Source organism: Oncorhynchus keta, chromosome 22, assembly GCF_023373465.1.
Source record: "Oncorhynchus keta strain PuntledgeMale-10-30-2019 chromosome 22, Oket_V2, whole genome shotgun sequence".
In the NCBI taxonomy this organism is placed as follows: Eukaryota; Metazoa; Chordata; class Actinopteri; order Salmoniformes; family Salmonidae; genus Oncorhynchus; species Oncorhynchus keta.
The window spans coordinates 8,629,912-8,646,478 of record NC_068442.1 but is presented as its reverse complement, the minus strand read 5'-3'; the positions used below and the strand labels follow the sequence as shown (position 1 = coordinate 8,646,478).

At 48.0% G+C, this 16,567-nt stretch overlaps 1 protein-coding gene across 11 annotated transcripts in view; it reads left to right on the top strand.

The window, feature by feature from the left end:
* Nucleotides 1–16,567, top strand: part of LOC118400820 (neuron navigator 2-like) — a 151,738-nt gene that overhangs the window by 113,748 nt on the left and 21,423 nt on the right. For 7 of the 11 annotated variants that reach the window (XM_052474745.1, XM_052474747.1, XM_052474739.1 and 4 more), the window contains 9 exons: nucleotides 350–656; nucleotides 1,032–1,701; nucleotides 2,626–3,066; nucleotides 3,387–3,458; nucleotides 4,137–4,297; nucleotides 5,345–5,521; nucleotides 11,784–11,836; nucleotides 12,247–12,270; nucleotides 12,423–12,497. In XM_052474745.1, coding sequence (XP_052330705.1) covers nucleotides 350–656; nucleotides 1,032–1,701; nucleotides 2,626–3,066; nucleotides 3,387–3,458; nucleotides 4,137–4,297; nucleotides 5,345–5,521; nucleotides 11,784–11,836; nucleotides 12,247–12,270; nucleotides 12,423–12,497 — 1,980 coding nt within the window. The remainder of the gene's footprint in view (nucleotides 1–349; nucleotides 657–1,031; nucleotides 1,702–2,625; nucleotides 3,067–3,386; nucleotides 3,459–4,136; nucleotides 4,298–5,344; nucleotides 5,522–11,783; nucleotides 11,837–12,246; nucleotides 12,271–12,422; nucleotides 12,498–16,567) is intronic. The other 4 variants (XM_052474749.1, XM_052474740.1, XM_052474743.1 and 1 more) reach the window with 3 other exon arrangements.

The following is a 16,567-nucleotide window of genomic DNA, read 5'->3' as shown; positions in this document are numbered from 1 at the left end:
CAAACACAGGAGATAGATGACTGAAAAAAGACAGATCCTCAGGTGGACCGGGGTTTACGCTACTAAGAAAAGCACCCTGGTCTTAACAGTGTTTCTTCAACGAGTGCTGTTTGCTGATGAGAATGTTAAAGCATTCACAGTAATAGGGGCATGTGGAGTTGTTTGACTGGAATGATAGCATAAGGGTGAGCTTATGAGGGGAGATGCTGTAGTAGATCGTTGCTTTTCTTTCTGCTTGCTCTCCTTGTGAGATGATTCACCTGTTATTGTACTGATATGGTATGTATAGTATCTACACCACTTGAATAAACAGAAGTAACAGATGTTTTATGTTTGGTTTCCCCCTCAGCTCCAGACGGACGCGGAGAAGCACTCAGCCGTCGAGCAGAACTCTGTGTGGTCCGGCAGCGACGAGGTCAAGAGGTCAGACGGGGGCTCGGACAGCGGGTTCAAAATGGAATCGGGCTCCAAGTGGTGCCGCCGCCCCTCAGACATGTCGGACGAGTCGGGCAGGAGCTCCTCGGACCGCAAAACGCCTTCCATGGCCCACACGGGCTCCTGGAGGCGAGGCCTGAGTGCCCAGGTGGGCGTGACCTCGCCCAGGACCAAGGCGCCTGTCACGCCAGTCTGCGGCACGCTGAAGACCCATGGGACAGGCACGTTACATACAGAGTAGAGCTATGTTGTCTCTGTCTGCAGTCCCAACAGCCACACTGTCTGTGTATTGTGCTCTGTCAGTCTGAACTGCATGGGTTCCTGGAGCATGTGAAAAGACAGCCAACAGTCAACCACAGAGAGGTTTTATCTGGTGAGATCAGGGCTCAGGTTGCCAGGTGATGAAACCACTCTCCGGAGAACTGTTCTGAAGACATGATCTCTTACCTTTTTATTATTGAAGTGGTAGATAGAGAGGCCTTTGAGTTGAAACGTGTTGGAACTCAGCAGGATGTCTGATGCTACTGTATAACTGCACTGCTGAGTGAATGTGCTTGGTCCATGGTTGACAGATTGTGTCATGTCTCCACCCACAGGTAAAACGGACGACACCAAGGTGTCTGAGAAGGGCCAGCATCATCTCTCGCCCCGGGCCAACAGCAGTATGCAGCGCTCCCCATCAGACACGGGCCGCAGCAGTGGAGACGAAGCCAAGAAGACCCCCTCCACCTCCAGCTCCAGCCGCACCCCCACCACCAACACGTTTGGCTTCAAGAAGCACGCAGGAGGAGGTATGACCATGGTGACAGCCAGCGGAGTCACCATCACCGGTGGCTCTGCCACCCTGGGGAAGATCCCCAAATCAGTGCAGCTCCACGGGGGTCGGGGTCTTGGTCGCCAGGCCAGTGTGGATGATGGCTACCTGCCTGTGAGCTCCCACTCCACCCTGCAGTACCGCAGCCTGCCCCGGCCCAGCAGAGCCTCTGGCGGGGTTCGCAGCGCCAACCGCTCCTCCAGCACCAGCATCGAGTCCAACCTCAGCTCCAGGTCCAACACGCACCACGGCCCCAAAAGCCGCAGCCAAGTCCCCAAGCCTAGCGCCGGTGGCATCCCTCTGCCTGGCTCTGGATCTAACCAGACAGACAAGGAGAAGGGGGTGTCCTCTGAAGCCAATCCCATGGCCCAGGGCTCAGCAACTCTACCCCCTCAGGGTGCCAGGCAGCCAGGGGGAAAGTACCCAGACATCTCCTCCCCTACTCTGCGCAGGTGAGCCCATCACCTCCATACTACAGTCTACTTAAAGTCCACCTACCCCCATATATCAGGGTCTGTCTTACACTGACAGTCGATGAGTCTGATAGTTCCTTCCCTCCAGCCCTGACAGCACTACCACACCATCCTGCTTGTGTTTCAAGGGGCAATGTATTCAGGCACAGTGCAAACTGTTTCGAGTTGGGATAATCATCATATCGGCATTAAAGAACATTTAGAGAGACCTTATCAGGGTTTCGTTATGTTTTTTACCAGTGACTTTTTTCCCATAAACCAAAAGGCTTGTTTTATCACTAGGCAGCTAGAGGGCCTCTCTTCCCTTGTGGCCTGTGAAATAATGGCCTATCACTGCTCATTAAAAGCAGGGTGACAGGGCCCAGACTGAGAGGCCAGTGTTTTCTCTAGCTCGAACCCAGGACTGGGCTGCCTGGTGTTGCTTTAACTGATGCTGCTGATGCTTGGACTTATCTGACTAATCGCCTGATGAGGTAATGAGAAAAGAGAGCAGCTGTTTTCCCTCAGTGGTCTGAGAGTCTCCCTTCTCATTTAAACCTTGTTGATTTTAATGTTGTCAAAACAAATGTGGTGTCTGTGGCACACGCTTTACATCCTGCTTTAATTCATATAAATGACCTGTGGATTGAAAGCCACGGTAGAAGATGTATGATAGCTGTTCACACGGACGCCCAAAACGGACCGGTGAATCAGAGACAGAGATGTATTTTTCTTGTGATTATATGGTTATACCATGAAGTAGGTATTGTGTTCCCGTGGCAACGTTATGATATGTATTTGTTTCGCTTCTCTTTGCATTAACCAGCATTTTCATTACAAATTCCGTCAACAATTCTCTACTTAAAACCCATGTACCGCATATAATTCTCCTGTCACTCCTCTCCTCTCTCCCGTGCCATCCAGACTGTTCGGAGGCAAGCAGGCTAAGCAGCAGGCCCCAGTCACCACCGCAGAGAACATGAAGAACTCCACCGTCATCTCCAACCCCCACGCCAACTCTGGCCAGCAGGGCGGCGCTCTGGACTCCCCCTCGGCCAGTAGCGGGGGCAGTAGCCCTCTGTATGGGGGTGGAGGTCGTCTGGGTGTTGAGGCCCATTCCCTCTCCCCCCTGGCTTCCAGCCCAGGCTCGGCCCTGTCCACCCCTTCCCACAGCCTGGCCTGGAGTAGCACCATGAGCAGGGATACCCTGAGCCCCGGCTACCCCTCCCTCAGCAGCCTTGCCACCAGCAGCGAGTCCATCGACGTGTCCCTGGGCAGCGGTGGCCACGGACACCACGGCCATGGTCACGACACACTGCCAGCCTGCGTCAGGAACAACGGCCTCAAAGCGGGAATCTCAGAAAGGTAGGAGGGGGAGGGTGGTTCCAGGAACGGCCAGGTGTGGCTATGTGTTTGTATATCTCCTACAAACTCCCCTCCCTTTTTCTCCCTTTGTATCTTGACCTTTAAACTGTTGTGTGCATGAGGGTTAACAGAAGTGTTTCACTGGCCATATTGATGATAAAGGAGATGATAGGAGACTGACTCCTAGCAGGTGTTGGTGGGATGAAAGCATGGATTCTATCATGACTGATGATCTCTCTGTTTTCCCCCTTCTCTTGGTGCTGCTCCTCTCTCTGTTTTGTCTACCCCTACCCCCTAACCCCCTTCTCCCTACCCCCTAGTCTTAGCCCCCTCTCCTCTCCCTCAGCTAGTCCCAAATTCAGCAGAAACACTTTACCCCGGAAACAGGACAGGTAAATGTGTCTATATGGAGCTAGGCTTGCTTGATAGTGAAACAGCTGCCTGTGTGTGGTGTACTGTGTTGTGAAGTGAAGTGAGCGTTGGATGTTTTCACTGCCTGCATCTCTTTCACCGCATGCACAGCGCCATCTTCTGGCTGAGCTAGGAAGGGCAGGCCTGTAGTCTGAGGCCTAATCTTGAGATGTACATCAAAGCATATAGGACACAGCAGCTGTGATGCTTCTATAGATAAGAGATCAGTTAGCTGAAGCTGTCTCCTGTCTCTATATGTTCAGAATGACAACACACCTACCTGCACCAACACAGGAATTGGCCCTGTGATTAGATGCATATTACACCAGTTTTCTTTTACTTTAACAAGGGGAGAACTCCCAAAATACTTCTCCGTAAATCACCATTTCCATGAGATTTTTACTCAGGACAAAAAATAGACACATTGAGAAAAAACAGGCACTTAAACATTGTTTTCATGAAGGTACATTGACGTGCAACTTCCACCTGTGATTTGTGATTGTACTAGATGCACATTATCAGACAGCCTTGACGTTATCCACGTGCCTCCCTGTCCATCAACAACCTAGGTCATTATATCTGTGCAGCTAGTGACTTGCAACATTCACACATAGATGTGGATGTGAGGTGGCTTTTCAGCATCTCCCATCTCTCTCAAGGTATGGCCACCTGCCCCAGCTGCGTAGTCATGACGACCCCCGGGACTGGCTGCGTTCCCACTCTGCAGGAGGTCTTCAGGAGTCTGCCGGCAGCTCCCCATTCTCCCCCGCTTCCAGCCTCACCTCGCCCTCCGGAGCCCGCTTCAACTTCTCCCAGCTTGGTAGGTGTAGCCTCAACCCTCTCTACTCATCGCTATGAGCAGGAGTGATAGTCATCTCTGCACCCAGAACTAAATATTGTGTGCATGCTGGCTTAATGTTTCATCTCTTTCAAGAGACTACAGTGATATTAGTGGTGACGTAAGGAAAAGTAGTAGTGATTATATCTATTTTATACAACGGGTTGGTCTAATCCTGAATGCTGATTGGTTAAACCGCATTCCAGCCGGTGTCAATTCTACAAGTTGCCACCAGCTAAATCTATGTTAAAATGCCTATTTACTCTGTTCCATCTGACTGTGCAATCCACTGTCTCTTCAGCCCAGCCAAGCAATTTATAAACATGATCTCCTCTATAAAAATCATCCAGACATTATCTCACATTTCTTTTTGACTCACATTTTGTTTTCAAAAGCTGAGATTTGAATAAACCTTGTCTGTCTCTCCAATGTTTGCAACATTGTTTCAATATTCAAATTCGATCTCCAGCTGTCCCATAGTAATGAACGTGTCAGGAGACGGAATGAGACAGACAGACAGGCTGCGTTTCTCAGCCAGTCCAAGTCATGAGTCAGCTGGCTTCATTTTTATGGATCTATATATAAAGACATTTCAATGAAAAAAGGTACAACTAAATGAAGTGCAGCTAGTTTGCAGTCTTTCCGGCTTCAGTTTGAAGTGATTGTGTTAACTGTGTTGTTGGCTAGTTCCTCTGAACAACAACAGTGTCCTGATGAGTGAGCACATGTTCTATGCCAAGCGAAAATCGCACCTCATTAGCTCATTGTTATCGATGTATCCAAGTAAATGTCACTAGAAAACAGCTTAAACAAATGCAGCTACTTTGCTGTTATTCTGGCTGTTTGGAGGACATATTGGCACGGTTTGCACGGCTCTGGCATTATCACTTAAATGTTGTATTTCACTCTTACTTTCCACTTGGAGTGAAGAGTAACAGACCGCAAGCAAAGATGTCTGATCAATGCCCTCTGCCCATGTCTGTTTTTAAGATAACCTTTGACCTGTGTTATGTAACGGATGTGCCCCAGCAGGCAGCCCTACCACAGCTGCACAGATCAACCTGGCCAACCTCCGAAGCGGCCTGGCCAATCAGGAAGGGCCGTATGACCCGTACAGTGAACGCCTGAGGAACTCGTCCATGTCTCTGGAGGAGAAGAGTCGCACCATGAGCAGCTCTGGGTCCTTCAGGGATGGACTAGAGGAGGGTAGGACAGACTGACACACTCTTCTACCTACAGTATCTGCTCTCACACATGGCCTCAGAGAAATACCGGTCAAGTCATTTTTTGTTTATTCAAGTTTTTTTAGAGGGTTGTTTTGACACTCCACATGCATGACGGAACTATCATTTTACTTCTGAATGGATTATAACTCCCTTAGAAAATCAAGCTTTTGCTTTAACTAAGATCATTTTTTGAAAGCTTTCATTCTTTACAGGACGCTAGTGAAAGATTTTTTTTTTTGAAAGATATTTTTCTTACAAAATGAATATTTATTGAATCGACATGCTTGTTCAACCAACCACTTAAATCACCTGTGAAATCATTCATTACATTTAGTGTGCCAGTGTCTTTTGGAACATGTGTTGACTTTCCACACATCTACAGTTGAATTGGGAAATAGAAAGAAGCACTTTGTTCGATTTGCGAAATGTACATAGACTGAGGTTTGATGATTGACTGCACTTCTTTGGCTCTGAATGGCTTGTTGCTCTTGTGGTTTGTGCTTGTCCTGAGGCTCTCACTTTAGCTGATCCCTCTATGATGCCAGGTTCTGGGCTGGTGTTGTGGCATGCAGGCCAGGGTGAGGAGGAGGAGGAGAAAGGCTGATAAGTATCTCCTCTCCTCCCCCCATCGCAAACAGGCATCTGACTCAACACCAGCCTCCTGACAGGAGATCACAGATTATAGAGTAAACATGGGAAGATCCCTGCTCCAGTAACAGTATACATATCAGTGTTGTAGGTCTCGAGACTGGACTCATTCTGAGCGTCTCGGTCTTGTCTCGGAGTCTGATGCATTTGTACTCTGTCTTGACTCGTTCTAGGACAGTGAGGACTCGTAATTTCTTCCCGAGACCACTAAAGAAAAATCCTGATTGGATATTCCTTTCACTTAATTGTTAACCCATTCCAACAAAAACCGAAAAGATTGAATCAGAACATAATTGAAAATAATAATGTAATTAGAATGATTATTATTAGAATTATTATATAAATCCTTAGCCCTTCTCTGAAGGTGTAGATGGCCCTCATTGTTCGATTGGGTTCAAGTCCGCGCTCTGGCTGGGCCACTCAAGGACATTCAGAGACTTGTCATGAATCCACTCCTGCGTTATCTTGGCTGTATGCTTAGGGTCATTGTCCTGTTGGAAGGTGAACCGTCACCCCAGTCTGAGGTCCTGTGCACTCTGGAGCAGGTTTTCGTCAAGGATCTCTTCGTTCATCTTTGCCTCGATCCTGACTAGTCTCCCAGTCCCTGCCGCTGAAAAACACCCCCACATTATGATGCTATCAGAACCATGCTTCACCGTAGGGATGGTGCCAGGTTTCCTCCAGATGTGACGCTTGGCATTCAGGCCAAAGAGTTGAATCTTGGTTTCATCAGACCAGAGAATCTTGTTTCTCATGGTTTGAGAGTCTTTAGGTGCCTTTTGGAAAACTCCAAGTGGGCTGTCATGTACCTTTTACTGAGGAGTGGCTTCCGTCTGGCCACTTTACCATAAAGGACTGATTGGTGGAGTGCTGCAGAGATGGTTGTCCTTCTGGAAGGTTCACCCATCTCCACAGAGGAACTCTGGAGCTCTGTCAGAGTGACCATCATGTTCATGTTTTGCTGGGTGGCCTGCTCTAGGAAGAGTCTGGGTGGTTCCAAACGTATTCCCTTTAAGAATGATGGAGGTCACTGTGTTCTTGGTTACCTTCAATGCTGCAGGAATGTTTCGGTACCCTTCCCCAGATCTGTGCCTCGACACAATCCTGTCTCTTGGAGCTCTATGGACAATTCCTTCAACCTCATGGTTAGTTTTTTTTGCTCTGACTTGCACTGTCAACTGTGTGACCTTATATAGACAGGTGTGTGCCTTTCCAAATCATGTCCAATCAATTGAATTTACCACAGGTGGACTCCAATCAAGTTGTAGAAATACCTCAAGTGTAACGTGTAATGCTGGGAGTCAGGAAGCAAGTGTAGTGAATGCGCGGGAGCCGGCCGAGGAGCTGGGCGATTCGGCCGAGGCGCAGGAGCTGGGCGATTCGGCCGAGGCGCAGGAGCCAGCCGATCCAGGCGAGGCGCGTGAGCAGGGCGAGCCGGCCGAGGCACCGGAGCCTGGCGATTCGACCGAGGCGCAGGAGCCTGGCGATCCAGGCGAGGCGCGTGAGAGCAGGGCGAGCCGGCCAAGGCGCGGGAGCCGACGTCACCAGAAAAAAATATATATATATAATCCCTCCTGCTGCTTCCCCTTGGGGAGGTATTATTCTATAACGCTGGGAGTCGGGAAGCAAGTACAGGGAGTGCACATTTTATAATAAAAATAACATAGTACCAAACAAGAAACACGAAAAGCGTACAGACAGAAACAGAGTCAATAATGCCTCAGAAAAGAACCAAGGGGAGTGACAGATATAGGGGAGGTAATCAGGAAGGTAATAGAGTCCAGGGGAGTGTCATGAGGTGCAGGTAACAATGGTGGCAGGTGTCCGTAATGATTAGACAAATAGCGACGTAGAGCACCGAGGAGCAGGAGTAAGCATCAAGGATGATCAATGGAAACAGGATGCACCTGAGCAATTTCGAGTTTCATAGCAAAGGGTCTTTATATTTACGTATTTCTGTTCTTTATTTGTAATAAATTAGCAAAAATGTATGATGGGTTATTGTGTGTAGATTGCTGAGGATTTCTTTGTAATTTAATCAATTTTAGAATAAGGCTGTAAGGTAGCAAAATGTGGAAAAAGTCAAGTGGTCTGAATACTTTCCCGAAGGCACTGTATAGGCCTACTGCAATGATATACAGTTTATTAGGTACACCACCCTGCTCACGAAAATGGTTCGCTCCAACAGACAGTGAGTCACGCGGCCGCGGCTTGCTGTATAAAGCAGGCAGACAGGCATCGAAGCATTCAGTTACTGTTTGATTGAAGGTTAGAAGAGCCAAAACGCGTGACCTAAGTGACTTTCAGCCTGGTAAGATCTCCGGGGGCGGGCTCACCAGTTCCAGTATCTCAGAAACGGATTGCCTCCTGTGCTTTTCACGTAGGACAGTGTCAAGGGTTTACCGAGAATGGGGCGACAAACAAAAAACATCCGGTCAGCGGTAGTCCTGTGGGTGAAAGCAGATCATTGAGGAGAGGTCAAAGGAGAATGGCAAGAATTGTGCAAGCTAACAGGTGTGCAGGTAAAATAACAGGTAAATAACAGGTAAATAACAGGTGAATAACAGGTAAATAACAGGTGAATAACAGGTAAATAACAGGTGAATAACAGGTAAATAACAGGTGAATAACAGGTAAATAACAGGTAAATAACAGGTGAATAACAGGTAAATAACAGGTAAATAACAGGTGAATAACAGGTAAATAACAGGTGAATAACAGGTAAATAACAGGTGAATAACAGGTAAATAACAGGTGAATAACAGGTAAATAACAGCGCAGTACAACAGTGGTGTGCAGAACGGGATCTTGGAACGCAAAACTTGTCTGTCCTTGTCATGGATGAAGCTATTGCAGCAGACGACCACACTGGGTTCAACTCCTATCGGCTAAAACAAGAAGAGGCGGCTACTGTGGGCAAGCGATCACCAACACTGGACAGTTGAGAATGGAAAAACATTGCCTGGTCCGACGAATCCCAGTTCCTGTTGCGACCGCAAAGTCAGGATTTGGCGTAAGCAGCATGAGTCCATGTCCCCATCCTACCTGCTGTCAACTGTACAGGCTGCTGGTGGTGGTGTAATGGTGTGGGGAATGTTTTCCTGGCACACAATAGGTCCCTTGATACCAATTGAGCAATGTTTCCACGCCCCAAAGAATTCAAGCTGTTCTGTAGGCAAAGAGGGATGCGACCCGGTACTATATGGGTGTACCTAATAAACTGGCAACTAAGTGTATACCTGGGCTAAATGTCACTATCTGTAACTAGCTGAACTCCGTAACTCTTCATGGGTTTCCTTGAGCTTGTAGTCCTATAAGACCTGCCCTTGGTTTTGACACCAGTGCCTGGAAATCCAGACTGTTATGGAATGATTTTACCCCACTATATATCCACACGCTTCAGTGGACTCTGGGACATTAGAGAACATACTCAGGGCTCTAAATAATTGTACAAAGGCTTGGCATGCAGCTAAGCATTTAGTTAAAGGCCCAGTGCAGGCAAAAACATGATTTCTCTGTGTTATATATATATATATATATCACACACACACACACACACACACACACACACACACACACACACACACACACACATTTCCACACTATGAGATTGGGGAAATACTGGACAATTGTGAATATGATAATGCCCTTTTAGTTTAAGAGCTGTTTGAAAAGACCACCTGTAATTACAGCCTGTTTTGGCCTGCCTGGTAACATCACCAGGCAGTAAATTATACTGAACAAAAATATAAACACAACATGCAAAGTGTTGGTCCCATGTTTCGTGAGCTGAAATAAAAGATCCCAGAAATGGAGCATTTATGTATGTGAAAAGCCCTTTTATGGAGAAAAACTCGTTCTGATTGGCTGGGCCTGGCTCCCCAGTGGTTGGGCCTGGCTCCCCAGTGTGTGGGCCTGGCTCCCCAGTGTGTGGGCCTGGCTCCCCAGTGGGTGGGCCTGGCTCCTCAGTGGGTGGGCCTGGCTCCTCAGTGGGTGGGCCTGGCTCCCCAGTGGCTGGGCTTGGCTCCCCGGTGTGTGGGCTTGGCTCCCCAGTGGCTGGGCCTGGCTCCCCAGTGGCTGGGCTTGGCTCCCCGGTGGCTGGGCCTGGCTCCCCAGTGGCTGGGCCTGGCTCCTCAGTGGGTGGGCCTGGCTCCCCAGTGGCTGGGCCTGGCTCCTCAGTGGGTGGGCCTGGCTCCCCAGTGGCTGGGCCTGGCTCCCCAGTGGCTGGGCTTGGCTCCCCAGTGGGTGGGCCTGGCTCCCCAGTGGGTGGGCCTGGCTCCCCAGTGGCTGGGCTTGGCTCCCCGGTGGCTGGGCCTGGCTCCCCAGTGGCTGGGCCTGGCTCCCCAGTGGCTGGGCCTGGCTCCCCAGTGGCTGGGCCTGGCTCCCCAGTGGGTGGGCCTGGCTCCCCAGTGGGTGGACCTGGCTCCCCAGTGGGTGGACCTGGCTCCCCAGTGGGTGGGCCTGGCTCCCCAGTGGCTGGGCTTGGCTCCCCAGTGGCTGGGCCTGGCTCCCCAGTGGCTGGGCCTATGCCTTCACTGGCTGCACCCCTGCCGAGTCATTTGAAATCCATAGATTAGGGCCTAATGAATTCATTTCAATTGACTGATTTCCTTATGAACTGTAACTCAGTCAAATCTTTGAAATTGTTGCATGTTGAATTTATATTTTTGTTCAGTATAGTTAATAGACCAATAAGAAAAAGTTCCTAACCTCTCGTCCAATAACAGCTAGTTTTCCGTTTTTCTGCACCTACTCAGACCACCCCCAGACAGTTCAAGCAAAATTCTTGCTTGCGAAATTGCTCTTTGCTAAGAAGCTACTTTTGTTTCTTTTGGACTATTTTAATTGAAAACAATCACAGTAAGGTGCTTCATCGTTTCCCAGAAATGATTTGAGATAATAATGGCTGCATTGGACCTTTAAGTTTGGCACTTCCCCCTGCTGTCATTTTAGTCCTGCGGTGATGTTGTGGTTCCATTCCATTATGATTAATGGAGAGAGAGACAGCTCATATAGCGAGGCTGTGTTAGTGTAGTAACAGCACTCGCTAAAGCGTAATGATGATGTATAGGCTGATGACTGCGGCTACAGTGTGAATGTGTCATACCGTATGTCTCACCGGGGCGATTTTAAGTCTGGACATGTGGTTATGTGAGTGTAGTCAGGCAGTTAGATATCGGGGCTGATGTGTGGATGTCAAACCATATCAGCACAATTAAAGGGTAGGCTACAACGTGAGCGAGTCACATTAACGTAACAGTGCCACGCACGCACTCACGCGCGGTCACACACACACACACACACACACACACACACACACACACACACACACACACACACACACACACACACACACACACACACACACACACACACACACACACACACACACACACACACACACACACACACACACACACACACACCTAGAGCAGCACCTCTGTTGTAAATGTTCACCCAGGGGAGCTGTTTATGCACGTTCCTGTCTCCAAAGTCGTCCGAGGGGAGATTAATCACTGCTTGCATGAAGCCATTATCCATGATTGACGTCACCAGAGGAATGAGTCGAGTGTTGTTTTTTTGTTTCTCTCCAGTCCACGGCTCCTCTCTGTCTCTAGTGTCCAGCACTTCCTCTGCCCACTCCATGGTGAGCGACACTTTGATTCATGTTTGATGCACTGTCCAAACACACAGTACCAATGTTAATATACTTAGGGCTGGTTTCCCAGACAAAGATTAAGCCTAGTCCCGGGCAAAAAAAAAAAATGTTATTTTAATTGAGGTTCTTCATTGAGCATGCTTTTTAGTTCAGGACTAGGGTTCATCTGTGTCTGGGAAACCAGCCCTCAGTGAGCTTTATGGGTGAAAGGGAAGAGGGACCATCTCAATGTGTCTGACTTGACTGCCGAGTTGCATTGCTAATCAACTGCTTGTGTGAATCCTTATAGCCTGAGGTGGAAACTGAATATGTTCAGATTGTCTGTCTTGCTGTCCTATCCCATGCATACTGTGACCCGCATAAACCTCTCTTCTCTTCTCCTCTCCTCTTTTTCATAGCCGGAGGAGAAATCTCAGTCGGAGGTAAGAACAACTTTACTTTCCACCATTGATTACCTTTGGGACTGTAACATCATAACTGTTAATGAGCCAGCAAGTTATTTGGGTACTACATACTCTATGTCCTAATATTATGTTTCCTGTCGATAAGCATTATCTTGTTTGTCTGTTCTCAGATTCGTAAGCTGCGGAGAGAATTGGACGCTTCCCAGGAGAAGGTGTCTGGTTTGACCACTCAGCTGAGTGCTAATGTAAGTTTGATGGAAAATGGTTACTATGCTAAGCACTGTGGCATCATGGTTCCGCTGGTACTAACTGTCAGGGTTGGGGTCAATTGCATTTAAATTTCGATCAATTCATAAAGTAAACCAAATTCCAATTCCACATTTTCCTCATTGAAAAGCACGGAAGAGACTTGGAATTGGTCTTTCAGTGTACGTTGTGAATTGACTGGAATTTAAATGGAATTGACCCCAACCCTGCTAACTGTATATAATGCCTTGGTTGTGGTCATTGGAATGGATTTGTCCTAGTGTTGCGTATTACCAGAATTTATACTACCTAGAAGTCAAAAGAGTTCCAGCATTGCGCTTGGTGTTTTTGTTTACCTTTGCATGGCTTCCTGCTGCACATTGAACATGACACTGGGTAATGGTCTGAGAGGGGAAGCAGGCGTTCAGCCCCATTATCTGCTCTCTGAATGTAAACAAACATGACAGCCCTGCAGCAGAAACAGCGTCCGTAACAGCCTAATGAAATGGTACATCCTCGGGCCCGCATCCACACTGGTTATGTGATCTCACAAACAGAGATTTCACAACACAGCAGGCTAGAGCAGCTGTGGGGGGCTTGGGTGGAGTATGAAGGCTGTAGTTCCTTGTAAGAGAACTCGGGTTAGGCTGCTAGAGTATGGCCTGAGCCCCTGGCCTTACCAGCCCTGTAAGACATACCTGCACTAGGACCTGACAGACTGTACAGCCTGATAGTGGAGAAATCAGCCAGCCTGCCACATGCCCCAACACCAGCCCCTCTGTCTGATGGAAACCCTCCAGATCTGTTCCCCGCCTTCTCTTCTGCCAAGCTATCAGCTCATATTCCGTGGCGGCCGGGCTCTGGGCTGTGATAGGAATCAGAACATGTGTTTACTCATACCTCTGTGTGATGATCAGAACAGAAGCACCTAAGTATCTGTCTTCAGTGTCTGTCTGCTACCGGACTCATTCTTTATCAAAGGCAGACTGGTCCCTGACTGGACCTGGATCACCCTGAGCTGAGGCGCTTTAGCCATGTCAGCCAAAAGCCCCAGTCCGGGGGCTAGCAGCCCGGTGATGGTGACGTGGTGTCCCCTGAACCACTACCCGTCCCTGGGGAAGGAGGCAACCAGAGGGAAGGCCAGACGCAAGCTGCAGCCCAGGCTGAGACGTAGCCAGAGCTGCAGCCCTGCAGGCCACAAGGAGGACAGCAACATACAGCAGGACCTCACTGAGGTGGGATCTGACTGGAACCTCTGGGATCTCACAGGGCTTCATGAGCTTTGAGTCTCTGGATGTTATGTTTTGGGAAGTGAGCTTGTATGTTGGCCTGTGGGTATTTGTCTGTTTATTGTGGAGTCAGCAGTATAGCCTACTACTGCTACTACATCCTGGTTATTTGTCTGTTTATTGTAGAGCCAGCAGTATAGCCTACTACTGCTACTACATCCTGGGTATTTGTCTGTTTATTGTGGAGCCAGCAGTATAGCCTACTACTGCTACTACATCCTGGGTATTTGTCTGTTTATTGTGGAGCCAGCAGTATAGCGTACCACTGCTACTACATCCTGGGTATTTGTCTGTTTATTGTGGAGCCAGCAGTATAGCCTACTACTGCTACTACATCCTGGGTATTTGTCTGTTTATTGTGGAGCCAGCAGTATAGCCTACTACTGCTACTACATCCTGGGTATTTGTCTGTTTATTGTGGAGCCAGCAGTATAGCCTACTACTGCTACTACATCCTGGGTATTTGTCTGTTTATTGTGGAGCCAGCAGTATAGCCTACTACTGCTACTACATCCTGGGTATTTGTCTGTTTATTGTGGAGCCAGCAGTATAGCCTACTACTGCTACTACATCCTGGTTATTTGTCTGTTTATTGTGGAGCCAGCAGTATAGCCTACTACTGCTACTACATCCTGGGTATTTGTCTGTTTATTGTGGAGCCAGCAGTATAGCCTACTACTGCTACTACATCCTGGTTATTTGTCTGTTTATTGTAGAGCCAGCAGTATAGCCTACTACTGCTACTACATCCTGGGTATTTGTCTGTTTATTGTAGAGCCAGCAGTATAGCCTACTACTGCTACTACATCCTGGGTATTTGTCTGTTTATTGTGGAGCCAGCAGTATAGCCTACTACTGCTACTACATCCTGGGTATTTGTCTGTTTATTGTGGAGCCAGCAGTATAGCCTACTACTGCTACTACATCCTGGGTATTTGTCTGTTTATTGTGGAGACAGCAGTATAGCGTACCACTGCTACTACATCCTGGGTATTTGTCTGTTTATTGTGGAGACAGCAGTATAACGTACCACTGCTACTACATCCTGGGTATTTGTCTGTTTATTGTGGAGACAGCAGTATAGCGTACCACTGCTACTACATCCTGGGTATTTGTCTGTTTATTGTGGAGCCAGCAGTATAGCGTACCACTGCTACTACATCCTGGGTATTTGTCTGTTTATTGTGGAGACAGCAGTATAGCGTACCACTGCTACTACATCCTGGGTATTTGTCTGTTTATTGTGGAGCTAGCAGTATAACGTACCACTGCTACTACATCCTGGGTATTTGTCTGTTTATTGTGGAGACAGCAGTATAGCGTACCACTGCTACTACATCCTGGGTATTTGTCTGTTTATTGTGGAGCCAGCAGTATAGCGTACCACTGCTACTACATCCTGGGTATTTGTCTGTTTATTGTGGAGACAGCAGTATAGCGTACCACTGCTACTACATCCTGGGTATTTGTCTGTTTATTGTGGAGCTAGCAGTATAGCCTACTACTGCTACTACATCCTGGGTATTTGTCTGTTTATTGTGGAGCTAGCAGTATAGCCTACTACTGCTACTACATCCTGGGTATTTGTCTGTTTATTGTGGAGACAGCAGTATTGTGTACTACTGCTACTACAGTACATGGCTGGGTTGTGAGCTGTAACTAGAGGTTGGAGCTCAGTGTGTCTGTCCTAGATATGTCAGAGGACAGGCTCGTCTCTGTTGCAATGCTCTTGATGTTCTGCTTTTGTTTAGCCTGTAAAGCTGTTATCAACCACCAGCCAACGTGATGTTTGATTTCATGTTTGATTTTTCTTCTTTTTTTTAATTGCATGCTTTAGGTTTTCTGTGTAATGTGAATCGATTGCGCTGATTCTTGTCCTTTGCAAAGCATATCAACAACAGCGATGCATAAGAGAATATGTACTATCTAAAACCCACCGCAGCTTTGGAAATCCTAGCACCTACGGTATGGAATAGTTTTAGCATTTATCTTCGACAACACAAGCCATCCATTGATTTCATGCATTTGAGGTGGTTTCTTTGGATGCATATGATTGCCAAACTGACTGCGTACTGAGCCGGTCTGCAATCTCTTTGTACACCTTCGTCAAATTTCCAGCTGTGGCATTGATGAGTAAAATCGACGTGCAAGTTGATAACCAGCATGACTTGAAGCAGCATGTTTCTCTCACACCTGTATCTCTACAGAAGATAACAAGTACGTGTGATCCGTTTACTCTGCGTACGAGGAGAAAACATCCGAAATGTTTTCCTCTTTTTCCTTTCTCTCTGCTCGTCTGTGGCGGTGAGAAGGTAGCAGGTCTCTGGTTTCACGAAGCCCGATGGTGGCTAGCTAGAGTGTTTTTTTGTTTTTTTTTAGGACTTGTGTTGGCCTCATGTTCATCTCTACCAGGCTACTGAACCACGGAACCCTGCCCAGACAGGTAGACAGGTAGTCGGCAGAGAGCCTGGCCCATTATATCATCATGGATCCATTTCTAACATGCAGTGACTCACCCAGCTGTCCCTGTGGAGCAACCCGACTCCCGTCGTTCTTACTCAGAATACTCAACGGTACATCTTGACACGGAAGCCATCATCGCCTGTGTATGTTTTTGTTTTGGCTCTGTGTCTGCATGTTGTGAAAGGTATGTGGGTGTGGTTCTTACGAGCGAGACCTTTTCCTAAAACTTTCCCAGACCTGAGGGAGGGGGGGGCGCTTGCGAATCAAACAAATGGTGTCAGTTGAAGGAGGACAAATTACATTGTCTGCAGGTCAGT